Source organism: Lonchura striata, chromosome Z (genome assembly GCF_050655825.1).
Source record: "Lonchura striata isolate lonStrDom1 chromosome Z, ASM5065582v1, whole genome shotgun sequence".
In the NCBI taxonomy this organism is placed as follows: domain Eukaryota; kingdom Metazoa; phylum Chordata; class Aves; order Passeriformes; family Estrildidae; genus Lonchura; species Lonchura striata.
This window is the reverse complement of record NC_140740.1, coordinates 3,659,946-3,687,438: the sequence shown is the minus strand read 5'-3', so window position 1 is coordinate 3,687,438 and position 27,493 is coordinate 3,659,946. Positions and strand designations below refer to the sequence as shown.

Genomic DNA, 27,493 nt, shown 5'->3' with positions numbered 1-27,493 from the left:
AAAAAAAGTGATCTTGTAAACACTTGCACATGGGGCTTTGTTTAGTTCCACGTGTAGTTAATCCAGATGGCTATGTGATTACAGCTGAATCTGAGATTATGTACCACAGGCCAGTTTGGACAGGAAGACACTGTGACTGGAGTGCTGTGCCTAAAAGAAATGAGACATTTTCTTCCATGTCTCGTGTACAATTTAAAGACACGAAGAAAGAGAGAAGCAGAACACAGAAGAAAGTAAGCCCAGTGGGTATCTGTTTTTTGTAGTTAGTGGAAGAAGATGGGACATTGTCTATGTGCTTTTTAATTGGCCAGAAATAGGAAGTAAATCCATTTTGTATTCATTCTCCTTTTACTACAGAAATAGTGCATTACAAACTTTTGCACTCCTGCCAATATTCACTGTCAAAAAAGTAAATTGCCAGTTTTCATAAAGTTGCATATTGCTCCATAAATATATATTCAGCAGGCGCATATACCTTCTCATTTTAATATCTGTGTTATACTTCAACACATTTGATTAGAGAGATGCATGTGCTGGGAGTCTGATGCATTTCTTACATTCAAGAAGGGAAATAAACCCCTCAAATTTATATAGGATGCATCCTTTCTTGCATTTGGAAAATGAAGGTGAGGCTGTGTCACCAACACTCCATACTGACACATTCCCACCTCCTGTCCCTGTGTCCAAACTGATGAGAAGAAGGTTTCCACTCTCTTAAAAGTGCAGAACAGTAAAGCCACTGGAAGGTTTTCAGCAGCACAGCCCTAATGGAAAAGCACAATCTCACTCACAAAAGCAACAAAATGGACAAAAATTAAGGAAATCCTGTTATCATTCACTTTAAAAAATAAGTGGGGGAAAAAGTATGTGACAGTGGCTACAGAGGAAAATATCCAGTCTGACAGAAAGAGGAACAAGGGATTAATCAGCTCTAAAATTATTAAGAAGTTTGGTTTTAGCTTCCTTTTTCTCCTTGCCAAAACAGACCTTACTAAAATAAAACAAAGGCAAAAACCTCCCTGAGAGTTCTGCCAGTCTCTGCCAGTTATGTATTTTCGGAAATGGGGCAAGTCCACATGACCTCTGTTGTCCCTATCTTTGAGATAATGCTGTTACACTTTAGAAGAGCACTTGAGCTATGGTTGACAAGTGCTCTATGCAGTTCTCTTATCACAAAACCTCAGTAAGGAAAAAACCTGGGCCCTCTGAAACCATCTCAAATCATAGAAGAAAGGCAACTGGCACTTGCTGATAGAGAGATAATTCAGATCTTTTATTTAACAGTAACCCGTGGAACAGTTAGAACTTTGACTGTAGCTTTATGAACTGCAGAAAGCATAGAAATGTTTGTCTCTGTTCTTCTGCTAATGGTGATGAAAAACATTGTGGATCCATGATCTGGCTGATCTTACCTCAAGTTCTCTGCTAAAAAAATGGCACAGGTCTCCCTCCTGGGAATTCTTGGATAGTTTCAGAACCTGAGTGGAGTAAAGCTGCTAAGCTGGAAGTTTTAATTTCTGATTCCCTCCTCCCCAGAAATTTTTCATATTGGGGTATACATCAAAACTAGATTGCAAATTATTTGTCAAATGCTAAAGACACTGCAGGACAAGGCCATGAAGGAGCAGTCCATTTTCACCACAGCAGATCAGCTGACTTATTAAACCATTCTCCAAAACTTAAGACTTGTCTTTCTTGAAGCCTGCTTTATTTCAGTTTGGTGTTCCAGCCAGGCATTGCATCTGGATTCTTCCCTCTGTGAAGACACATCTGTCAAGTGAGCCTGCTTAAATTCCTAGTAAGGAGAAAAGAGTGAGTATCACCATGATAAGAAGAATGAAAATGCAGCAGGTAGGGATTAGTTTCTGTGTTAAAGAATCTATTAAATACATCAAAAATACCAGCATCTTTCTCCAGTCTGTTACAGATTATTTAAGCTGAAATGGTTGTCTTTTCCTGAATCTGTCATTCTCTTCTTCCTGAAAATATGTTTAACTTGGGCATTCTGTCTCCTTCACAGGCCTGCATTGCCTATGTAACTAATGTAACTAATCTAACTGCAGCAATCCTTGAAAAAAATGGCATTTTTGTCACATGATAAACGGATTTGCAGCTGTGTGGAAGACAGAACTGAAATGTGAAAAATAAACTGTTCAGCGTTAGGTGTTAGCAATAACTGTATCAAATTGTGATGATGACAATTCCACTGAGAGTGTGTGGTCTTTAATCAAGTGTCCTTCTAATTTAACAGTAAATGCTCTATTTTCTATTTTGAATTATCATTTAGGATAGGCTCCTAGACTTCTTCAAGGAATTCTACACATCTACAGTCTAATCTACGTCTACATGTGCTAATCATCTTTTAAACACTGATCCTGGCTGGATGCCACACACCCACAAAAGTCAAGTCCCTCCACCAGCTGGGCAGAGGAGGGAAAATACAATAAAAGGCTCGTGGGTTGAGATGAGAACACAGAGAGATCAGTCACTGATCATTGTCACAGGCAGCAGAGACTTAGGGAAATTAGTTTATTACCAATCAAATCACAGTAGGATAAAGACAAAGGAAACTAAACCTTTAACACCCTTCCCTTCTTCCAAGGCTTAACTTTGCTCTCAATTTTCTCTTCCTCCTTCCCCTCAGGGAGATGGAGAATGGAGTTTGCAGTCATTTTATTAAACATTCTCTCCTTCTTCCTTCCTCATCATTGAGGATGTGGCCAGAGGATCCATCCTGGAGCTACCTGGCTCAGCTGGACACAGGGGAAGCTTCCAGCAGCTTCTCAGAGAAACCACCCCCCACTACCCAAACCTGGCCATGCCAACCCCATACTAACAGAGTTTACTTTATCTGCTGTTATGGAGCAGCTTTTATTCTGTCAGTGAACACACCAGCCCACGAGAGCAGCAAATGAGCAGCACAGAAAAGGCAGCCCCTGGTGCAGCTGGGCTGGGTGGTTAACACAAAGCAGAACACAAGTCACTCCAGTTTTTCAGAATCATATGTCCTAAGAAATTTAAGGTCACATAACGAATATGGGGTTATTTTCAAACAGTTCTTTTCACCTTTGAGATCTGCCTCAGAGCAGCTGCATTTTCTTCACTGGTTTCTCTCATTTTGCAATTCCAGGTTCCTAAGTTGTTCCTCAAATTTTTGAATGTCGACACGATGCTTCATTAGGAACTTCCCATTTAAGTGAAAAACAGGTATGTCATATTTGTATTTATCATACCACGCTGAGTTCTCTGGAAGGGTAATATCCACCTCCTGCAGAATAAACTGTGGCAGAGAAGAAATATGTCAGTTTCTACTGGACACTAAAAAACAATACCTGCTTGTCTTCTGATCAGTGTTTTCTTCAGAAATGCAAAGCTGTTTTCTTGAAGCTTGTAGGGTTGTTCTTTGTGTTGTAGATAAAGGCCTGCTTTTTTGAGTACAAAATTTATATAGCCACAACCCTTGGCTGCCTCTCCACAAGGGACTCTCTCCCTAGCCCAGAATATTCTTGCTCCACTGTGCAGAACCATTCTCCTGTGGGCAGCAACCTCAACAAACACATAGCTGGGAATAAAACAGGCAGCAGAGTGCAACAGCTCTCAATGCATCCAATAAACGTTTCATCCTTCAACAGAGAGATCAAAACCCGGTTGAAAAACGGCAAAAATTGCAGTCACATATTTCGAATATTCAAAGCCCCACTTAGTCACATCCTTCTCAAATTACATCCTGGCTCATAAAAGTTGCAAACTCCTCCTTCAGACAAGGCAAAAGTATTTACAGAAGGAGTGTTTTCAAGAACTACTGCAACATGGTCTATATTGGTTTAGTTTGCCAGTACTTATTTGAGTAGCATTATCACAAAATGCTTTTGGATAATGAGTTTTATGTAAATCAGCGCTGAAATTGTCTTGAAGAGGTCATCCATGAAAGAATAACAGATGCAAATAAATCCAAGCAATTTTCTTTTTACAAAGGAAGAATCCTGATTAACTGTTCTTTCCATATAGAAAACATATACAGAATTTCCATACATTACCCTTCTCTTGTATGGCTCAAGAACTTCTTTTGCTTCATCACACAGAGGGCATGGTTTCTAAATGAAAACATTCAAAGTAGTTTAAACCATGCAGTAAAACACAAAAGTTGTTTGTACTATGAAGTAACACACACAGACAGGAGCATTCATTACTGTAAATTCAGGTTCCCTTCCCTGCACCAAGCACCCTGTCTTAGGAAGTTCTAAAACATTACTTAGCAGTGCAATATGGATAAAAAAAAAACCCCAACAAACTATCCAGCCACTGAATTTAATTATTTTACATTTGCTATTCCATTTCTCATGGAGGAAATGAATAGTCTTCTAAAATCTGATCCAAAGGAATGATCTGAAAGGTCTTGCAGAGACCCCTCATTTTGGTCAGCAATGAGTATTCAAAGTACTGTCATCACCAAATTATGACAGATGCAGGTGCCATTCCTGCTAAAAGAGGAATGAGAAAGCCACACGAGTAACTTCCAGCCTGTCTCAGATCAAGACACACAGCTCAGTTCAAATCAGAAAAGAAGGCAATTTAAGATTGGGTAGCTTTGCCTGGAAGAATTTAAGCAGGATCCTCCAAACTGCAGAGCTGGAAGGAGAGTAACCTGCAGCGTGGAGAATTGGCAAACAGCTGCAGTGTTTTGACCTGTGATGAAGTCAAAAAACCCTCACATTTTTTAAAACTCCCCCATCTGGGTTCTGCTGACCACCCAGGCTGTAACTGAAGAAGTAACTCTCATGAAGGCATTGCTCCAATGTTTGCAATAGCAGAATTTAGCCCATAATTCACATGGCAAAGTATATGGAGGCGAACATGATCTCTCTGTCCCTCTGCCCCAAAACACCTTCCATAGCTGGAACAGACCTTCTTCTCCTTCTCCCACTGAAAAGTCTTCATAGAGCTTGTTTAAATAAATTAATCTGAACCTGCACGTTAATTCCTTCGGATTAAAACCTCTACTTTTATTTAGATCTAATCTAAACTGCCTTTCCCACATGGACAAGTCTTTATGCTCTGAAAACCTATGCAGGACACTGAAGTGCTGTGTTCTTCATAGTCCTGGTTGCTTTTGGAGGGACTGGTCTAACATCAATTTTCTAACACACCAGGCTCCTTCCAGTTAAAACAGGACACACTTGGCTCCTCCAGGCCTGTGGAGAGCTTCCCAACATACCAGGCACACAAATGCATCTGGCAAAGGAGGTTAAATTTTGGGAAACAAACATGGTTTTACTCTTATGGGAAGCTTAAGCACTAGGTGGTACTGGTTCAAAGTCAAAACTGAATTATTTTAACAAACAGTGAAATATTTTCTAGAAGTAGATTTATGTAAGCAAATGCAGAAAAGGGGAAACAAGGGAAACCCATTTGGTAGTTTCTATCAGTTTATTCAGAAGTCATAACTGCCTTCTGCTTTCTCCTCCTCTTTTCTCCTTACTAAAAATAAGAAGGAAGCAAACAAGAGGTCAAATTAGCATAAGATAGTGTAGATTAGATTTTTTTTTATAGACTGCACTTTTCTTTGCAATTGCCACTGAACATTTAAAGTTAGCAGTAAACATTTAGAATAATGCTAAAAAGAACCTTCAACAAAGGGCCATTTCAGAGAACTGCTGGAAATCTGCTACTAGAAAATTTGATTTCACACAGTGCCTTACTAGTTAGGAATTGTAAGACACAAAGAGGATTTTTTTCCAATTATTAACCCAAAGGTAAGAGTATTAATCCTTATCTTACCCCATTTGAATTACGAATGAGTTGAGGCTGAACTGGGCAGGGGAAGAGAAAGCTGCAACTTTAAAGTATAATTCTGATTATTAAATGGATGCTGACCTATTGTTTTTAACCTATGCATTTGTCACACAGTTTAAACACTCCTGTATGGTTAGAGATGGAATGAAAAAACACCAAGCAGGAGGAGGAAATTATTTTAATCTTATCTAAAACCACCACACTGATGTCAGCACTCTCAGTGCTTTGCATTTGTAGTTATTCTCTTGAAAGCTGCAACAACCACATAAATTCAGTATAACCCCCCGCCCCGTACCATCCTTTATAAAACTGCAGAACTCTGCAGGTAATAATTGAAAACCATTCATGGAATGTGACAGTCCACAAATGACCCTGCCTGCTCATCTCATCTGTTTTCTAAACATGCCTAGGAATCCTACCCATGTTTTATCAGCTGCCAATAAAGCAAAAAAAAGAGGGTAAAGGAAAATCTACTTTTCCCTCACGTGCTCCCAGCACTAATTGGATAAATTTTACAGTCTCATAGGTGGCACTGAAATTAAGCAAGAGCACTTTGAAGAGCCTGCTTTGACTGTTGATGCTGGTGGTTGGCAGGTTGTGTGTAACAATTCATGTCTGTTCTCCATTTTCAGGGTGAATCACTGGCAGCTGGGCCAAATCTTCAACTAGGAAATGAACCATAGAGTCACAGAGGCAAAACTGTCCTGAAATATTTGTTGATAGCTAATTCTTACTTGCTACAATGAGAGCAGGGCTGTGCACCAAAACCTGGTGTGCAGAAACCCACTAAGTAAAATGATGAGCACTACTTTGAAGGAGGGGGAAAAAGGCAAAGGCTAGCCATTTAATCTGTAATTCCTGTGTATCAGAGCTGACAAACACACAGTCTTGCCCATCTTTATTGTATGAACAGCTCTTACCTTGGTGTATAAAGTCAACACTGGCTTATTGGTGCTGGCTGAGCAGAGTTGTTTCCTCAGTGGGCTGGGTGAATGCCTGGCTCGTGGCAGGGCTCTGCTCAGAAAACAGAGCAACATCATCCTGTTTCAGGCAGGAAAAAATACAACTCTGAGTTGTTCTGTGCCAAGTTATAGCTCATGAAATTTAATGTCAGGATAAACGCGACGCTTCCGTGGCAGCTCTAAATCACACACAGCCAAAACATTCATCCCAGGGTTTTTATGCTCACGGTATCAACACATCCATCAGGGAGGTGGTTTGCTATGTGGCAGGCCAGAAACATTGTGCAGCTCAAAAACCAGCAGTTCCATTAAAAAAGGAAGAAAGAACAACAAACCACCTATGTTTTCTTGTTGAAATGCCTCCTTTAAATTCCCTAACACAAATGCTGACATAAATGCATTATGCTGTTCCAGCTCCACAGATGCCAGCTGGAATTACATATTTAAAAATGCAAAGTGCCGTGCTTTGAACCTCTGTAATCTTGCTGCAGTGTTTGACATAGTCTACTTAACCGAATTATTCCATCAAAAAAACTAATCTGTACCTAATCAGAATACTAATACAATGTGCTCTGCAGTGAGTAAAAAGCTGTAGCCAAGTTAATTTAACTTGGTAATATTAAAAGCATTCACACTGCTCCAAGTCCTCCCTGCAACAGCAACTTGATTGATGGGTTTGTGATTCCTTTGAGAGGGTTTAAATAAGTAAAGTGTTATTGAAGGGTGCCACGTTGGAGTCTTGAAGTCACCTGTTCATAATGTCATTAATAGCAACACTGCTTCCTCCAAACTTTTGTCTTACCATGACCTCTACAAGGCATTTTAGGACCGAGGGACAAAAAAAGGAAGCCAAAGGGATTCTGCATAGTGATTACCAGCAGACATGACACCTGATACCAGAATTTACAGTGGGAAAACCAAACTGAATCCTTTCTACCCAATGCCAAACTGCTTCTGCTCAGTTTCAGGCCTGAGTTACCTGTAGATCTATTATCTAAAGCTAAACATACAACGTGATGTTTCAATTTCAGTTTAAGAGTGAGCAGGACTGCTAGGCATGGTTTAGAATGTTCAGTAAAAAAGAGCCCAGTGTTCTGCTTCACTGGATCTCTCAGTACCAAAATCACAAAGCTTCCTTTTAACAAGATGGTTTATCCAGAATAACCACTAAGGAAGAACACTGCAGTGGACTCTAAACTTTAAAGCTGTATTTCTAAGCCACAACCATAAGAAAAAATAAAGTGGGTGACAGGGCACTGCTCCACCAATCTTCCTGCACAGCCAAAAGACAGCAGCTATTAGTAAGAGTCAGCTGCCAAGGGGCAGAGCAATAAAATTCCTGTCACTGAGCAGTGACTGGCACAGCACACACTGCCAAAGGTCACAGTCCTTGACAGCTACTGCATTTGTTTCACTTAGCAAGGTAGAAATAGGACTGCCTGGGATTTTGCATGTTAATTGTATGGACAAGCTTGCAACCTTTTGGAAAAATGCAGATCTGGATGACAGGGAGAGCCTCAGTCTTTTTTTTTTAAACCCACAGTAAATGGAAGCCCGGAATGGATGCAGTTTTGGCATGAAGTGCTTACAGCATGCTGGCCTGCTCAAATGCAAAATAAAAATGGCATGGGGGGGAAGAGGTCTGCTTTCTGGAAAGTTTTTTAAGAATGCTTTTATTGCCAAAAATCAGCTGAAGGGGAATGAATAAAACATTATCAGTACCTAAGCTCTGAGACTAAAAAAAAAAAACAACCAAAAAACCCCCCAAAAAACAAACAAAAAAACCCCAAAAAAACCAACCCCAAACAACCAACCAAACAAACAAAACACAAAAAAAACCCAAAAACAAAACAAAAAAATCCACCAGCAGTGCCTTAACTTCCACACTGATTTTACGTAATTACAAGAAATTCTGCACTCAGAATCCAACAGCAAATCTTCACTGACCAGTACTGCTACTGAGGAAAGGATCTGCTGTTTCCAGGGCTAACATGAGACTGGCTGGCTGTTTTTATAAATAACCTAAAGAAATCAGTGTCCTGCCTGTCTATTTATTCACCTAAGCAAAATGATACCAAAGACACTAAAATGCACAAAACTTCTCATATCATTATTCTGGATCTTTCTCTAGACAACCCCCAATTATAGAGATTTGCTTCAGGGGAAAAAATGAATACATAAACGCAAAAAAGGATGCTTGAAAACTTGAGAATTTACCTTCCCCTACACCACAATGCTACATATTTAACAAATTATTCTTTTCAGTCTGGACTTGGCCCATCCTCTACTTTGCAAAGCCAAGTTGGACTCAATTCCCATTAACAGGATTTCCATCACCCAATAAATCCTCATCTGCAGGAAAAGTAAGTTGTGACAGTAAAACCATCCATTATTTAGATGAGGTAAGTATCTGTATAAACTTAATCTCAGCATCAATCAAGGAAAGACAAGCATGGATGGTTTTGTTCTTGAAGTCTTTATCTTTTAAGTAACATCTGAAAGAGAATGTGGGGAGCAAGTAGGTGCAAATATCACAATGCATGTCGATGGCATTTAAAAACACCTATCTCCTCTTGTTCCTCATTCAAAATCAGCTATGGCCATCAAGGAAACGAAATTCTCTGGTAGTCTACATTTGATTACCTACCAAGGAAATGCTGAGCAGGGAAATAGGAGTCACAGCCACAGAACAGGGAGTCCCTGTGAGTGGGGACAGCAAATCCTGCAGCTGTGGAGATCCCCACACAGCTTTTACCCCACCAGGCTTTCAGAGGAGACCTGCAAAATACAAGAAAATCTTTCTGCACATACTCATAACTCTAGAATTTCAGGGAGAATCGGGTTCTTGCGACAGCTCGAAATTCAAAGATATCATCAGCAATACCAGTTATATCTGTGGGGTGATGTTATGCAATCAGTGCATGTTTCCATGCATTTTCCCATCCAAAGTAGAATAACCTGGGGAAAATGCCACAAAGACACTGCATTCCATCCCAGAAAAGATGGAAGTGTCAGTCCATCCCAATGAGTAACACATTTTGTTCAGTCATTCCTCCAGGAGCATGCATCCTAGAGTCTGCTCCAGGGCCACGCTCCAAATTCCAGATAATTTAAATTACACCCAACAGGTTGCTGTAATGTCCTGTTCTGAATACTATACAGAGCCTGCACAAAACAACACACTGCTACCATAGTGTAAAGTTTCTAACTGAGTTTAAAAGATAATAGTAATAATAGCATAATAGAGGATAACATATGTCATAGAACACAGCATACGTTTTATATATAACCATGTATCTAATGAAATATTAATATCTTAGATGCTTCCTATAACATTATAATATTAGCAAATATAGCAATATTATTAAAATATTAAGATATTGCTGATATTAATATATGTTAATATTTAGATAGGTCATATTAAGGTCATTTTAATATGTAATTATTTGTAATTGTATTTGATACAATGCACCAAAGCATTTAATATTGCTTTGGTGTATTGTAACAAAAATTTTATTAATGATACTGTATATTATGCTATACATGTATATAATGATACTGTATATTAATTATGTATATAATGACCTTGTCTATTATGTGGTATGTATATATTTTATTTATATGTACAGCTTGTATGTTTTAAGTATATAAATATTAGACAGATATAAATATATACCTATACATACATATTCATACAAATATACAAGTATTTGTATGAGTACATATACATGTATACAAATTGATATTGTTAATGATGTTAATCTATATGTATATACAAATATACACATATATTAACATAAATTATAGATACATATTTCTACATTATACATATATAAATATATGTATGCATTATATATACATACATATGCACATATAAAGATATACCTACAGATATGCCTATAAATGCATAAAATAGATATTAATATGAAATATATTATAAATATTTACTTATAAGATACATATTTGCACGCATCTACATACAATACGTGAGTGTAAGATACACACTTGTGTGTGTATATATGCGAAAAATAAAGATAAAAACATATTATGTGTATAAATAAATATAAATATATAAAATATAAAATATAAAATAAATAAAAATTAAATATTATTTATATAAATTATATATATTGTGTATGTATATATGTATGTATGTGTATATATATAATATATATATATAAATAAATAAATAAATAAATAAATATATATATATATATATATATATATAATATATATATATATTATATATATATATATATATATATGCGTATGTACGAATTATGTACATTATAGATACATTACTCAGTAAGAGTTTCAAACATTTCTATTTGGAAACTTTTGAGCTAAGCCACCCCAGCACCACCGGCGCGCCCAGCAGGGTACAGTGTATCCAGAGGCCTCCTCGTTATCCCCCGCAAGGAGCCAGCCCGACTGGCGATGCCGATACTCGCAAACCTGTAACCGGACCCTCCGCAGGAACCGGGGAGCCGCATCCCGCGGGAGCCGCATCCCGCGGGAGCCGCATCCCGGGGGAGCCGCATCCCGGGGGAGCCGCATCCCGCGGGAGCCGCATCTCCCGGGAGCCGCATCCCGCGGGAGCCGCATCCCGCGGGAGCCGCATCCCGCGGGAGCCGCATCCCGGGGGAGCCGCATCCCGCGGGAGCCGCATCTCCCGGGAGCCGCATCCCGCGGGAGCCGCATCCCGGGGGAGCCGCATCCCGGGGGGAGCCGCATCCCGAAAGGCCGAATCCCTTCTGGGGGAGCATGGCGAGGAAGCGATCCCCGAGGAGCGGAGCCCCGAGGAGCCGCAGCCGCTCCCAGTCGGGTGCGGCCGGTCCCGCACCCACCTGCGGGAGCTCCGCCGGAACGCGCGGGCGGAGCCGCGCCGGGCAGCGCCGGCTGTGACGTGACTCCGCCACGGGAAGGAAGCGACACAGGCTCGGGAAGCGCTCCCCGAGGGCGGAGGGGGCGGCCGAGGTCCGCAAGAGGAAGTAAAATGCTAATAGTAATAGTAGTAGCAATAGTGGTGATAGCATCAGGAATAGTGATGCAGTAGCAATAATAGAAATAGTAAGTGTCATAGTAGTAATGGTATCACGACGTTTTGTTAGTGAGTTGGAGACTTGCCATGGGAATTGGTGTGTTAGTCTCTGAGCTGCTGCTGTGAGTGCATGGAAGGTTTGGATAAAAGAGGAAGGGAGGGAGGGAGAGAGGAAGGGAAGGGAAGGGAAGGGAAGGGAAGGGAAGGGAAGGGAAGGGAAGGGAAGGGAAGGGAAGGGAAGGGAAGGGAAGGGAAGGGAAGGGAAGGGAAGGGAAGGAAGGAAAGCAGGAAATCCAGATGATGAGATGCCCTGGGTCCTTCTGTGGTCTCGTCCCTCCCACAAATCAACCTTTGGCCATCATTTCATACCCACTTCATGCCAATGCTGCCTTTTATTTGTGTGGTCCTAGAACAAGGATTTTTGTCTCAAGAGTGCTGCTTTGGCTCTGCATGGCCCCTTTTCCTGTCACATCTTGCTTTTCCTGAGTGTGTTGGCAACAACAAGCCGTGACTGGCTCCACAGCCATCAGGCTCCCCATGACCAGCACTAGCACTGCTCCAGTTCTGCCTCCAGAGCACAGTCCTGGCTGGCAGCTTCCCCACTCCCCTCGCTCCATTCCCTCTGTTATCTACCAGAAAGTGGGCAGCAGCCTCGAAATCGTGTCCTCCAATCTCCTGCAATGTGGAATCTGGACACCCACTCAGGTGGGTATTCTGTACAATGGAAAAAATCCACATTATTGGAGGCTATAATTAAAGAACAAATGTCACAACAATGAAAGCACTCAGGGAAAGAGCTGGGCCTGTTAGTCTAGGGGTGACTGAGATGAGATCTTATTAGTACATATAAATATCTCCACTCAGGTGCTAAGAGGATGCTCTTGATGCTCCATTTGACTACTGTGAGGTGTGTCAGCTTGTCAGGTGTGTTCATTTTCCTTTCCCCAGAAAAGTTTTAAGTAAAAAATAGCAAGTGTCCACTGCGGGCAACTAAAGCAGCAGGCTCATGCTTACATACACTGCTGTATTTCTGCCAGGATTTTGGTTTTGCTATAGTAGCTGTCCCTAGGCCGAGAGACAAATCTTTAGGGCAGAGGCTCAAGTCAGCTTGTCTTCTTCATCTGTGCTTTGAGAAGCACAGCAGCACTTAGGAGAAAGGCTCTTCAGGGCAGTAATCCTACCCTGCTGATGTGACATGTGTAATTAACTGGCATTTAAATTAATATGAGGGCAAGTCAGCTCAGGGTCTTAGTGACTTCTTTTCAGGCACTATCTTAATCCCTGCTGCTGAACAGAGATGTAATGCTGGCAGCTGACACCGGCTGCTCTTTTCTTCCCCCCAGCATCAGAAAATCCAGTGTCAGGCTTTGGTGTTTGGCACTGGTACAGGACAGACCTGACAAGGGAAGTGCTGAGCTGGCCCTCACCTGGCTTTTACTTTCTCAGAAAGGGTGGGAGGACATTCAGAGAGAAGGCAGAGGCAACTTGGAAAGCAGGTTTAAATAAAGAGATCAGCATGTTCTTGACATCTTAGAGTCTCACATTAATTTTATCCCTCTCACTCCCAAAGCAGGTCTATCCTTCTGTGGGACATGTGTCTAAAATTCCCAGAGGAACTTGGAGGAGACAACTCCCAAAACTGGTCAGTTTATTTAAACTAAATTGTTTCTGAAGGCAAGAAGGGATCTGGCTGTGTTCCTTTCCTGGTTTCAGTAGGATTGTCATGTTGCCTAAAATAGTTCACTTAACCAAACCACTGACTGCTCCTGCCAAGTCAAAATTTTCTTACACTGCCAGATGTGTTTATTGTTGTGCACTCAGGTATAAGCTGGTGTCACCCTCAGATCAGGTTGTATATAATACAGCATAAGTATGAAAAAAAAAAAAAAAAAAGAGGGTTAAGAAATGGGAAAAAAATAAATTTTTTTTTTAATAAAAAGGTTTTCTTATGCTACAAACATCTGCTTTACAATTAACCAGTTTTGTTTTGGCAGTTTTTTGATACACCACTGTAGATATCTCAGCACAAAATTAGCTTTGGTTTTAATCCAATATTTATGAGATTAATCTTAATCTTCATAGTGACAGATGCAGAAAGAATTTACTTAGAGCATGTCTCACTATCACTTTGCTTAGGAGTGAGATGGATTGCTGTAAAGTTTGATATTTAAAAATGTGTTCTGACATCTGAAAGAAATGCAACTCCACGCTAGTTTTCATTATGGCACAAAGGATGCCCTTAAATTTCAAGGGCAGTTATGACTCAATGGCTAAATTTCCTGCATAGGTGCCATGCCATAAGCCTTCCTTTCTTTTTTTTTTTTTTTCTTTATAAATATATCTCTTCAATAAAGTGTGGACATGGTTTCACAATCCTAACTAGAAAGAACTCATGCTCTGATGGATTGCATTCAATTTGGTTCTCCTCCAGATTTCTATTTCATTTCTCTATGTCATTTTGAGTTAGAACCACTGAATCCCAGGATGGTTTGGGTTGGAAGGGACCTTAAATTCCACCCAGTGCCACCCCAGCCATGGCAGGGACACCTCCCACTGTCCCAGCTGCTCCAGCCCCAGTGTCCAGCCTGGCCTTGGGCACTGCCAGGGATCCAGGGGCAGCCCCAGCTGCTCTGGGCACCTGTGCCAGGGCTGCCCACCCTGCCAGGGAAAGATTTGTTCCTAATAACTAGGTTAAATCTACACTTTTTCAGCTTAAAGCCATTCCACACCTCAAATCCCAGGGTCAGTTTTGAGCACCTCACTCCAAGGAGGACACTGAGGGGCTGGAGCGTGGCCAGAGGAGGGAACGGGGCTGGGGAAGGGAATGGAGCCCCAGGAGAGGCTGAGGGAGCTGGGAAGGGGCTCAGCCTGGAGAAAGGAGGCTCAGGGGGGACCTGGAGCTCTGCACAGCTCCTGACAGGAGGGGACAGCCGGGGGGTCGGGCTCTGCTCCAGGAACAGGGACAGGAGCAGAGGGAACGGCCTCAGGCTGGGCCAGGGGAGGTTTAGGATATTAAGTTTAAAACACTCTTCACTGTTCCACGCATTGGAACAGGCTGCCTGGGGAAGGAATAATTTTGTGAAAAGTGAAATTCTTAATGCTCAAATAACTTGAGTATGGAAAAGGTGACAAATCAAAAAAATAATCACAGCATCACACATTCAGTAATTTCAATAAGGAGCAGAGCCAGAAAAATGTATTAGAGAATTTGATTCTAATATGAGAGAATTTTTTGTTGTTGTTGTAAAAAGAACAGCTTTTGGAGATCTTAGCCTGAGGAAAAGCACCTTGAGGAATATGCTTTTAAGAAAAACCCATAATGCATTCCTTAAATGATGAATGCCAGTGGAGAAGCATTTTCATTTGCTTAAATGACCTGCAGAAGGGAAGGGACTGCCTGCCCATTAACTTTTCACTGTCTGCTAGCTCAAGGATCATCTGAGTGTTAGACATGGTGACACATTAATTGACCCATTGCGCAACAGCAACTTGAGCAGAACTCTGGTTTTATTTTTGTATCTCCTGTTTTCTATTGGACCATTGCCATGGTGACACATGGTATCCAAAAATTAATTTACTGAGCACCAAGAGAGCACTTGGTTCCAGGCTAAGCCAGAGCCTATTGGAAATCAATGCTATTCTTTCTCTTCCCTTTAAAAAGTCTTGGGTCAGGCCATTCTTTTGCATGCAGCAAAGAAAATAATTTGTGGTATGTTTGCTCTGAGTGCTAAGACTGAGTTGTGTTTAGCAGCTTTTCTAATAGTAAAATTGGCTTTACATAAATTCCGGCTCAGTGGAAAGTGTTTGAGGGTAATGGAAGTTTTTATGGAATCTAGGATAAACACTTATTTTTCAAACAAATTAAGGCTGCTCTGGTAGATGGTGTCTGCAAATGCCCTACTCCCCTCATTTCTTATTATATAGTTGAAGAATAACAGGACAGTGAAATAATGTGTATAATTTTGGGCCATGTAAATTATGTGAGGATTGCAGCAGTCCCTTTGCTAACCAAAATTCTCCCATCACATGCTCACTATCCCTTTGATTGCTCATAAGTGATACGTGAACAAATAGCATTTGTTTGGCATTACAAAGTGAACAGCAGAAATTTCATTTTACTCCTATATGTTCATACCTTCTTCCTAGAAATATCTTCCAATGCTTTGTCTCTCAAGGCCTCTCCCTGTAAAACCCTGCAAGCCTCACCACTTGAAAAAACATTCACAGTTTGAAAGAAAATGAGGGAAAAGACTGAGTGTGAGGCTCTGGTATGGTCTTCAAATGAAGAACAATTAGTTTTTCAGGCTGATTTTGTGCTTTGCAATGATGTGTTCAGTAATGAAGTACTACCTAATATTATATGTGTTTCTTTTACTTTCTCCCACATAATATGGGTTTCTAAAGGAAATAGATCCTTCTTCTAATACCTTACACTCTTAACACTTCTTTCAAAGCCATGCAAGATAGGGTTACTACCATGTAGAAGTTGATTTTTGCTGTTATTCCTAATTCATTATTTTATGGTGAAACACAAGTCATATTCTGCCCCTTTGCTAAAAAGCTAACAAGAAGTGTTAGTGTTAAAACTCTGTATTTTGAAGTCCACCTGAATAAAAAAGCTGTGCTTTTACATTTGAAATTACAATAGTTTTAAACCTAGCTAGCAGATTAAAGTCAGCATGTGGCACAAAAAAATCTATTCACACGATTTTTTTTAAAGGAAATTTTGTTTCTTTCTGCAGTTTCCGCAGTAAATAATTGACTGACTATGAGCATAATTGATGTTATAACCCATTCCCTTTAATGCCATGGACATTTTCTGCTAAGTGTTTTGTGTTTTGCTAATTATAACAGCAGCAGTGTTGTGTTCTGTGTTGATTTAAAATAAATTATAATATTATTCCAAAATTAAAAGTGAAAGGTGCATTTGACCCTGATAGAGAAAAATCCTCATAGTGGTTCAGCTGCGGAGGATTTTCCTGGCCTAGGGATGTGATGAGTGATTTGTATGACAACATTTTTCTTTTATCAGTGAGATGGAAGATGAACAAAGGCAAATGGGTGCAGCTTCAAAATTCATATAGAGTCTGTCTCCTGAAGAGAACTTTTACAAAGCATGAGAATGCCTTCCTTGTGGATTTACTGTTCTTAAACAAGAACCTAAAGTCACACAAAAACATCTTCATTTGCTGCTAGGCCTTTACCTGCATTATTTTCCTGCCCAGAATGTGATCTAGCATGTGATGTTACAATGATATTTTTTTCCACAGATGAGAGATCTGACTTTCTGTGTAAAACCTCTTGTTACAAAAAATGTGTTGAGTTACAGATTATCCTTGCCTAAACATCTCAAGAACTTGGTTTGACAGAAGCAAAAATCAGTTGTGGAGTGTTGTGTGGATCTCTGAGTGGGGCTGATCACAAGCCCTATTGAGCTAAGCTTCTAATAATGTTTTTTTTCCTACTGCAGAGAGACACATGATGGGCTAACTCCTGCCTGGGGTGTTGCCGTAATTAAAGTTGTAAGAGACAATGGTATAAAGTGCCTCATCATACTTTATTGACTGCTCTGAGATCTACATCAAATAAACAGCCAGAAAGGATGGCAACTTCATTGCAATAGCATTTCCAATTAAAGCAATCCTGTTGTAACTGGTGCACAGGTGCTATAAAATATGAACTCTTCATTTTATTCCTAATCAATGCAGCTATATCATCCTACTCACTCCCTCTGTTCCTTCTGTTTGATTTAATTTCAGGGTATTTAATTCATTACTTCACTGGAGATTCCACACTTTCCTGGAGAGATTACGCTGGAGTTCCCACAATTTAAATAAACTGTAGGCAGGCATTTTGTCTTTTCTACCCCAAAAGTCAATTTTTAATCCAGAAGCAACATTTAACAAGACTGTGTAGCTTTCAGTAGGCATATAGGAAAAAGAATTTATTGTTTTCTAATGACTCCTTTATTTCCTGATCAGCTCTCTGTTTGTGCAGGTGTGTAGATTACTGGGTTAAAAATACCTAAAAGGAGGGAGGATTCCACAATATTCACTTCTTTTCTTCCTTTGTCAGTGAATTAATCCTCAAACACAGGTACTTTAAGCTGAAAATTCTATATTCTAGACATCCCTCCTGTCCAAATGAAAATGTATCTGGTTAAGTTCCTTTTTTTTTTTCTTCTTCTATTCTTTTTTCCTCCTGTTAGTTTAGTTTCCAGTTCTACAGAAGTAAGACATCATTTTAATCCCTCTGGGTTCTCTGTTTCCATCTTGTTTTGTTCTGCCACTGTGGAACATCACACACAGGGTGTCTTGTCAAGCTGATAACTGGGAAAACCCTCAAAATCATCCCCCTGTTTCACTGGTTCATTCTTTAGTCTACCTAGATCTTGCCATACAACGTCTCTAAACAATTTTTAATGGATTTTTAGCACTTATTCATAAACAAATTTAATGATTATATACTTACACATGTAAGATTGTTTTCTGCAATGCTTCAGCTCATTAGAAAGAATTTCTGCTACTTTCTGTTTGTGTTGAAACAGCTATTTCCAGTAGTTCAGAAACTAATGGGACACAAAACAGGTAATAATTTGGTACCTTTACTGGCTACTATTTATATATTCACCTAATTTTCTGTGGTTTTCTTCTACTTCCACCGTTGTTTCATATTCTGGAAAAGAAAAAGGACCCTGCTGCCTGGCAGCCTGTAGCTTCAAGGAAAGTTCTTGTTCATGAAACATATCTGGAATGTGACTGCATGCTGCCCAGGCATCGAAATAATACAGCAGATACTCAACAGAATGGATTTTTGAGAACACCTGCAGAGGCTTTTTTGCTGTTACATTTCAACGTTTTGTGTCAGTATTGTATGTATTTCTTTGGTGAGATAAAGAGGAAGATACTGAGACAGTTGTTCTGAACAAGGCAAAAAGATATCTAAGTAGGCAAGAATAATTAGTGAATTCTGGGTTAGTACTGCCGTGCAAAGGACGAGGTAAATTTATCTGAAGCAGAAAGTTGTAGAAGAAAATGCAGAACTCCTATTTTGGCTTCACTGGGGCTGTGTTGACAGGAATTTGGTGAGTCATGCTGCAAAACTTATTCCTTAGGGTGCAATCTTGGGCAAAAGGTGAAGAACTACAGTCCTATTTTTTACCGTCTTCGTGTTAACTAGTAGAAAACTAGTATTTCGAGAAAACAGGAGTTCATGCTGCCTCACAGATCTTTATTTCAGAGTTGGGTGCCAAGAAAAGTGCATAAACATTTTGTCAATACCATATTACTGTAAACAAAATAACAGATAAGGTAACAAATCTGGATTGATGCTGATGATGATGTGCAGTGTTAGTAGTAATTTATTTCTTTTAACTGGAGAACAAAATTAAACTGACATGACTGAGATACAGCATTTGGGGTCTCTTTTTACAAGTTTTTCCTTATAGTTCAGGGAAGTCCACTTTAGATGCTGTGATGTCCCTTTGGTTTTAGCTAAGTGGAATCTTGTCAGGAGGCAAAATTGAGGCTCAAAAATTGTGTGTAATTATCTGTTCGAGGACTTAGGCTTTGTCAGAACAGAACAATAACCACAATTCAAAGTTTATATCCAGTATAGTTCTAATTCTTTTAAAATGTGCCTAGGATTCTTCAGCCAGACAGTATAAATCCATCAAGGAATCACACTTCACAGTTTTAGAATGTAATTTTAATTAGCAGGTCTTCAGTCTAATGAGCTTCCAAATGTTCCTTGCATTTGCTGAGTTTTCATATAACCACATGAAGTTTTAAGTACCTTAAATCTTATGTTTAATCATAACCATGGTGTGCTAGCATGGGTACAGAATGACATAATTAATTGTAAATTAACATTGAAAAACTTGTAAATAAATAGTTGGAATAACATCTTTCTCACTGATTACTTTCAGTAGCTAAAATGGTGTGGCCATAGAATCTATAACGGGTTGTTATTGATACATTCATTATTTTTAGTACTGCTCTAACATTTGCCTAATAGTTTTGGAGGGGTGGGGAATTTTGCAGACAATTATGGAATTATACTGCAAATACTGCATGTTACTGAATAGAAACAAATACAATCTTTCTACAGGAGGTTATAGAAAAGTAATTACATTCTCCTCAGCAAGGTGGCTATTAAAAAGCAGGAGAATCTGCTATTCTTGAAAATTATCACTGCAAGGAATTACAAAATCAGTATAAAGATGAGGAAGCACTTCATCACTTCAGGGTTACTACAAGAAGAAACTTCAAGGCACTACAATTTTCCTGACAAGGTACCTGCAGCTTTGGTTATAAAGCAACAGAATAAATATTTTTTGTTGACCAAGGAGAGTCAATCCCTGCCACGGCCATTTCAATATAGATTTACTCAGTCAGTGCACAGCAGTTTTTCTCGAAGCAATGCTGGGAAGAGCCATTTACTACTTAACTTCATCTTTGTCCCAGGTACAGAAGGACAAGGCTGCCAAGAAGGTATTTGCAGCTCAGGAATTGTAAAGATTTTAAATTAGGAACTCTGTGCATAACACCAGAACAGGTGGAGCATCAAGATCTTGGAGGATCAACTTCAAATGTTAGGAGCCTGTCTAAACACAGTACACACTAATTAAACCGTAGACTAAAGCATCTGATCAGAATTTTGTGTGGTGTTAAGAGTGGAAAGGAAGAGTTGTTTGGAGCTTGTCTGGCTCTGCCTGTGCTTTTTTACTCCCTTCTGTCATTCTGTTCATGCCTCATTTCACTCATGTTCACTCCTCATTTTAATGATTTCGCTGATTGCAGTGGAGCAGCCGTACTACACCCCGTAATTCCTCAAGGGGAGTCATCGGGATGCGAATGCAAAACCACTCCTCAGCTCTTCCGAGGTATCACCGCAACTTTTCCTGTTGTCCCAGATTCACTGGCAAGTAAAATGCAGGAAATGTTCTTTATTTGGCAGAAGAGCGGCACCCTGTGGCTCGTGCTCGACTTTGCTTCGAAATATTTAAAATCTCTCCGACTTCCTCTAGTGCTTGAAGTTATTAGTTCATGAAAGGTAGCAGAATTCTTTTTAGAGACCTGATGATACTCAGCATATGAGATAAGAGTGCATTGGGGGCAAGAATATGATTCTATCTTCAAAATGCTATTAAAACAAAATTTTGTGTGTATTTGTTTTAATTATTCACAGAACATCTCTGAGGTATTTACAGGCAATTATATGTCCTACAGTATGAAATAAAATTAGTCAAACTGGACCTCAAGTAGTGCCTTGCTTAGGGCTTTGTGAACCTGATCCCCTGATGTTTAGAAACCTAACATGTATTATTTCGATTAATTTCTCAAATAAGAAGCCTGCTGCTAATTTTTGCAGGGGCTGTGTTCTGCTGGTGCAAAGGACTCCCCAAAATGAGCCAGAAATCTGACCACCTTCCAGTATCACAACTCCTGTGCCCCCTGTGACACCTTTGAGTACCACTCACAGCCTCTTCAAAAAATCCTGCCAAAAAAAAAAGTGAGGCAGTGACACAAAATAAGCCACAAAATAAGTTTGCACTCTTATTGCTCTATGGTTTAATTTATTCTTTGTTAACAAACCCTAATATCACTACCATTTGTTCCACAGCCTATGTGCTGATATTTCTTTAATAATAAATTTTTGCAGAGGTTAGTGGTCTACTTGGAATGAAGAGAAAATGTTGATGTGTCTGTGTTTTGCTGGCCACCAAATTTTCAGCACTCAGCAGAAGCCCCAGGTGATGGGTTTTGCTCCAGCAGCACAGACCTTGCCTTGGTGGTGCAATATAAAAGCAATAATCAGTGTCTCTAGAAGAATAAATTATAACTAAAACAAACAGAGAAGTATAAAGGATTTCTACTGCACTGTGGGCAGAATTCCAGTTGTGTAGGATACAACAGGGCTTTACTAAGGTCATGCTGACCAGAACCAGACCAACCTGTATATCTCCTCTATCTGCACATTGTTAAGTAACTTACACGTGCTTCTTTCATAATCTTTGATCTTGGGCACAAACTATTTGTGCCCCATCCTGATTTTGCACCTGTATTTTCAGGGTTTTATCTCAGACACAGAAGCAGCAGATGAACAGCTGCTGCTAGCTTACAGATATATTGAAATGAGATATTTTCCTCAGATATAGTGAAATGAGAATCACGGTTCCAAAACAGCAATTGCCCCTCCACTTGGGCTGGAGTGGAGGCAACACTACCAAGGCAAAGAAATCCCAGAGCAATCTGACAACAAATGTAAGAAAAGAAAGAGGAAGAGTGCAGAGAGAGTGGCTGGTGGGTGTACAACTGTTTAAGGGAGAAGAAAGAAGATCCTTTTATTTGGTTTTTCTTTTTTGACAGGTATCTATTAGACTACCCCCTCTGTGCAGAAAAAGGAGTGCAGAACAGTGAAGATACCTGACTTACTTTAAAATTACTGCACTGGATCTGTAGCAGGCATTGCAGAGCTCAGTGGGTAATTTGCCCTAATGACAAGTTAATTAAATGTTTAAATACTTACAGCTGCTTATGTTGCTACCAGTATTTACTTAGGGATCATATTTTTAATAATCAATGAAACCATTAACACCTTTCTGGTTTGAGCTGTTGGATATTCCATCAGAGGCTTAGGAAACAACACCACAGCAGGAAATTTACTGAAGAGATCCTGAAAAATAAATTTAATTTGCCTGAATTTTCAAATGGCATTGTGAAAGAAAGGTGTGATTTTTAAATAAATATCAGGTTCCATAAGTACATTTGCAATCACTTATCCACTTAGGTTCTAATGCAGAACAGAAATAATGATTTTGACACATTAGAAGAAAGCACACTGAAATCTGAAAACAGAAATCTGTTGGTATGACATTTCAGTAACTCTGCTCCATCCTCTCTGTAGATAATGTTGGATGTATCATTAGCAGTTCAAAATTCTCTATATTTAGGTCATCTGAATGTACACCAAAAGTCTGAAAAGGGTGTAGAATAAGAATTTTAGGTCAAATCTGCTTGCAGCTAATGTAAAATGCACAAAGGTAATAATGAAATAACAATCAAAAAGAATTCCAAATATTCAAAACAGCACATAGTATTATATTTTTTGTTTTTTCTCACAATTAAAAGTTATATATAATGTTAAAATATATTTTATCATTAGCAAGAGTTTCCTGTATTGTGCAACATATAAGGGGTAACTAGTAGACAGGCTGGCTGGTAATTACAAAAATTGCTAGAATCGTAAATAAAGAAGAATAAATGTAAATTTATTACAAAAATGCTGGAAACTGCCTAACATATAAAGCTTTTCTGAAAGAAAAAAAAATAATTTCATTATAAACCAATTTATATATGTATAGATACTTATATTAATCTCATAGACCTAATAGCTGCTTTGTAACGATCACATATTTAATAACAAAAAACCCCTAATTTTAAATTTACCTTGATTTATATGTTCTCTTGGAAAAATTCCTGATAAATAAAACTGAAGAAGTGTTGCTTTTTCTTCCTTCTTAATCTGGGTTATTTTGAATATGTTATTCCATGGAAAAAATATTGAGGTATGTAACGTGCCACAACTTCACCAGTTTGGTTGTAAAAATATATACTGCTATTAGGGGTTATATGTATTGTAACTGAAAGAAGCCTAACTACAATCAGTGGAAAGTAGCTCACATTCAAGCCTGGACATTCAGTTTAAGGAAAGCTAATAATGAGAGATTGATCTTTCATCAGAAACTCAGGTCAGATAAAGCACGGAAACATTTTAGGCAAAAGCACTTTTTATTTTTAGAAACTAAAAAATCCCTTTTTTCCCCCCTCCTTTTCTGAAGGAGGAGAAAAAAAGTCCTTAAACTTGGAAAATTCCTCCTTAGCTTGGAAAATTCTTATCCTTATTTGAAAAATGACTCCTCAAGAATTTTACACAGAAGGAGTCTACACTTCATAAATAAAGAAATAAATGTAAATAACTGCTTATCATAATAAAAATTTATATACAGATATCTCTGCTTCACTATAACAGTGGTTATTATATTTATGTAATAAAAATTATTAGTACCTAATAATATCTAATTTATGTGTTTAACAATAGTAATGTTCTGTTCATAGACTTTTGCAGAGAACAAAGACTAAAGCTGTAAAAGAATCCTTTTGCTGTAGATGTAAAAACACTAAGAGATGTCTTTATAAACAAGAACTCTTCCTCTTAAATATCTTCTATTTTTTCACCTAGACTACTCCCTGAGACAGGAATGTCTGCTTTACAGTGTATCTTGGAAGTCAGACTTCTGCTTTAATCCAGAGCCCTCTGAACTGTGCACTGCACACACAGAGGAAAGGAGTTTCAGCCTAAAATCTGACTGCCAGTGCAGCACCTGCAGCTAAAAATCAACACAGAGGTGTTCACATCGATGTTATTTCCTGTTAGATTTGTTCATTGTAGTGCTAGGGGTGAACTGGTATTTTCTATATAAACAGCCTTGACTCCTTTCACCTGGAGAAACTACCCAAAAAGTCTCCCTTGCCTCTAAATGGTTTCCATGAATTTTGGTTGTTGTCTGTACTTTGATGCTTTTGATGCACCTGGAGTGGCTGCAGTTGTTCCTGAGACAGCATGAATACACAAAAAAAGTACCATGCAAGTGTTCCCATTCTGTTTGCTTTTATCTTTTCTGGTTGTGGATCTGTAAGGCACCACATCATCTTCTGCACCTTTCCGATGCTTAAGTGTAAAAATAATTAGTCATTTTTGCTTTATTATGTGGGAGAAAACAAAGGTGATAGCTTAGTTTCCAGAGTGATGTGAGCATAATACATAATTTTAAAAAAGTATAGGGTGAAATAAATAAATAAACAAACAAGCAAATCCCTATGGGTAATAAAATTATAAATTAATATTGACCTGCTGAGCCCAGACACACACTCTGTACCTGATTTATTGCCCCCAAGAGCACAGTGATTTTATCAAGCATGCATAGCTGTAAATATAATTGCCTCATTGATTTCTCTGCCCTTAGGTACCAACGTGAACAGCAGCAGAGGAGAAGTGTGCTGAGCACAGACACATCTGGCAATGCCTCAGACAGAGCTCTGAGCAGCATCTCCACATTTTCTCTGCAATCCTATTTCCATGAACTCCGAAGCTCTGAGATAAAGCAAAGCTATGACAGCCAACAACCAGTGGCATCTAATTGAACTTCAGGACACTGAATTATGATGGAAGGAATGTGGCAGTATTTCCTATTTCTGCTTTATAGCCTGGCAGGCATGTCTAGTCTTTCAGACTTCCAGCCCTTCCAGAAAATGTAGCTGCTAATACACACCAGTTGTTTTAAATTGGAAGAACATCCCCTTAAGTGTTTAAACTGAATTTGAAATGCAAAAGAAGTAATCCCAAATCCCAAATATATTTTGAAAAAGTAAAGAAAACACCAAATCTTTGAGGGTTGATTAAATCCTCCACCCTTTTAAATGTTAAAGGATGTTATATTTAAGATGTGAGCTAAACATGAGGGATCTCTGATGACTCCCAGTGCAGCTGGCAGGGCAGCATTTGGTGCCAGGTAGGTGTAATAGGGAATGGAGTACTTTTCTGTGGAGGGCTGGGACACCTTTATATTTCTTGTAACTTGTTACAATTTGTAAATCATGTAACTGTTAATGCATTTTGGCCATCATATATTCGCGTTCTTCAGACGTCTCTTCCAAGGAAGCTAGTTGATGAGGTCCTGTTCTGGATTTTTAAAGTCCAGCAGTTTAGTTTCTCCTTTTGTGGTTTGTTTATTTCCTAGATTCTTGAAGTGGTGCAATTAGGGCTGAGGAAGAACCAGATATGGTGGGACAGATGCAAGCTGTCATAGAGTCATCAGGAAGTAGAGATAGTTTCTGGCAGCACACAGGAACACTGCCCAGGAGGTACAGGAGGGTTTTCCACAATTACTGAGGTGGCAGAGGTTGGCTGCAAGTCTTACCATGACCCCTGTGTTTTGTAACTTGAGTTTAATCTTTGGCACAAACTTTTGTCTCTCTTTAGTCTGTTCAAAACTGCCAGTTACATGGGAACAGAAAAATTCCACACATGCAGACTTTGGTCAGAAATCAGACTGCAGTCTGCTCCCTCAGCTGCAGAAGTTTAGCAAAATTACCTACATTGCTAGGTAGTAAGTGAAAGAACATTTCTCTCAATTGCAAAATTACCTGCATTTTCTTCCAGGTGTGAAATTTAAGCTAGTGAAAAGCTGCTTTTCTGCAATGGTCAATGCTGACTGTAATATTACACACATATTTTTTTAGGTAAGAACTAACAATACTTTTGTACTACTTTCACACATTAAAACTAAGTTTAGATTGGTTTAGAAAGAATGTTTTAGAATCGTGCTTTTAGCTGATTGGATGTTTTACAAATAAAAACACCCTGTTTTAAGGTGTTTGTTATGAAGGGAGGAAGAAAGAAAGAAGAAAATAAGGAAAAAGAAAGAAGAAAGAAGATAGAAGAAAGAAGAAAGAAGAAAACAAAGAAGAAAGAAGCTGTGGTTCCTGCTGCTGCTGCTTGGGACATTGGACTGTGTGCCTGGGAACAACTCTTGCTGCTGCTGCTTAGAACTCTTTGCCTTCGAGACTGATGTATTCATGCAATAAACAACTTTATAGCAACCAACAACTGTTCTTGCCTCTTTGAAGACCCCAGACCCAATGACAGCCTTGACAGGAAAGTAACAAAGATGTAGCACTATACAGATATCTTATGTTTGTCCATAGGAGCTGAGATCACTTCTAGTGTAATTGATAATGCTTGAAGGTGTATAGAAGAAAATTAAATTCAATTTCTGCAGTGACATGGCAGAAGCTGCCGAGATCACTGCTGTCCTAAGAGCATCTCTGTGGGAGCTGGGGCTGAGAGTAACAAAACAGGGATGCCTTGGGAAGACTCCAATATTTAGCTCAAGGCGAGAAGGTGTGACAACTTCCCAAGATCCCTCTCTCCCAAATGAAAATGAATATGTGCCTGTCACTCAAAGTTCACTCCCTGACACTAGAAAGTTCTGTATCCCCAGCTCCCTCATTGGCTTGTTTGCTACAGTCACTCCCCTCTTGTTCTGCATTGGTTGCTCATGCATCATACCACCCCAGCTCTTCCCTCAACCCTTACCTTCATTGGCCCAGTGAAACCTGTCTCCTCCTACCTTCTCCCAATTGATACACCCTGAACCCACCCTAGTCAGGGGCCTTTTTACCAGGGGGCTTTTTGGGCTTTTTGCCACCTGCTCTCCATCCCTAGCCTCCTTCAACAGTGGTTGTTTCCCAGCCTGCTTTACCTGCTACCCACCCAGCCTATCTACCTTCCTTGCTCCTCTCTGGATCCTTGTCTGCACCCTCAATAAACCCTGTTGGACTGCCACATGGAGTGCGCTCCCATTCTTTTGGTGAGGAGAAAATCTATAACATCTGGGCCTGGGCATCTGGTTGGCTGGGGGAGCTGTTCGCTGGGCCTGGGGCAGAGACGTTCCCAGATCAGCGGGCACCCCAACAAGACCTGCCCAAGGCAGCCTGCAACTGGCACCTGAACAGGTTGGACACCTGCCCAGTCCAGTCCCTCAAAGTGTTTCCTGAAGATTGAGAGCGCCATGGGCTGCATTCTCTGGGAAAAACAAAAGCACCATTCAAGGACCAGCTCCAGGAGGAGCTTT

At 39.6% G+C, this 27,493-nt stretch overlaps 2 protein-coding genes across 10 annotated transcripts; one reads left to right on the top strand and one right to left on the bottom strand.

Moving 5' to 3' along the window:
- Positions 1-1,252: 1,252 nt before the first annotated feature.
- CZH5orf63 (chromosome Z C5orf63 homolog) lies at positions 1,253-11,663 on the bottom strand. The gene is made up of 6 exons (XM_021551851.4): positions 11,603-11,663; positions 9,403-9,533; positions 6,714-6,834; positions 4,038-4,094; positions 3,067-3,280; positions 1,253-1,795 (listed from the first exon to the last, which is right to left on the bottom strand). Exons 3-5 carry the CDS (start codon positions 6,831-6,833, stop codon positions 3,101-3,103), a joined length of 357 nt encoding a protein of 118 aa, XP_021407526.3. The 5' UTR covers position 6,834; positions 9,403-9,533; positions 11,603-11,663; the 3' UTR covers positions 1,253-1,795; positions 3,067-3,100.
- On the top strand, positions 11,638-26,466 carry LOC144248187 (uncharacterized). Of its 9 annotated transcripts, XR_014951153.1 has the most exons (6): positions 12,010-12,501; positions 13,367-13,438; positions 20,598-20,680; positions 24,824-25,030; positions 26,021-26,099; positions 26,231-26,466. XR_014951153.1 is itself a non-coding variant. In XM_085566342.1 (5 exons), the coding sequence occupies exons 3-5, from the start codon at positions 20,018-20,020 to the stop codon at positions 24,999-25,001; spliced, it is 333 nt and encodes a 110-aa protein (XP_085422468.1). In that variant the 5' UTR covers positions 11,650-11,918; positions 13,370-13,438; positions 19,906-20,017; the 3' UTR covers positions 25,002-26,466. The 9 variants fall into 9 exon arrangements, 6 of the variants coding, with proteins under 6 accessions (XP_085422468.1, XP_085422467.1, XP_085422466.1 ...); XM_085566342.1 differs by lacking the exon at positions 12,010-12,501 and adding exons at positions 11,650-11,918; positions 19,906-20,089 and having other exon boundaries at positions 13,370-13,438; positions 24,824-26,466; XR_014951154.1 differs by adding an exon at positions 22,167-22,281 and having other exon boundaries at positions 12,004-12,501; positions 24,824-26,466.
- The last annotated feature ends 1,027 nt before the right edge of the window (positions 26,467-27,493 follow it).

Coding starts and splice junctions, on each gene's coding strand:
- LOC144248187 (XM_085566338.1), top strand. CDS start 12,334: ATGACCAGCACTAGCACTGCTCCAGTTCTGCCTCCAGAGCACAGTCCT. Junction 12,502..13,366: donor GAATCTGGACACCCACTCAG/GTGGGTATTCTG, acceptor TCACTCCCAAAG/CAGGTCTATCCTTCTGTGGG. Junction 20,681..24,823: donor CACTCCTCAGCTCTTCCGAG/GTATCACCGCAA, acceptor CTCTGCCCTTAG/GTACCAACGTGAACAGCAGC.
- CZH5orf63 (XM_021551851.4), bottom strand. CDS start 6,833: ATGATGTTGCTCTGTTTTCTGAGCAGAGCCCTGCCACGAGCCAGGCAT. Junction 4,095..6,713: donor TGTTGACTTTATACACCAAG/GTAAGAGCTGTT, acceptor GTTTTCATTTAG/AAACCATGCCCTCTGTGTGA. Junction 3,281..4,037: donor TTGAGCCATACAAGAGAAGG/GTAATGTATGGA, acceptor TCTCTGCCACAG/TTTATTCTGCAGGAGGTGGA.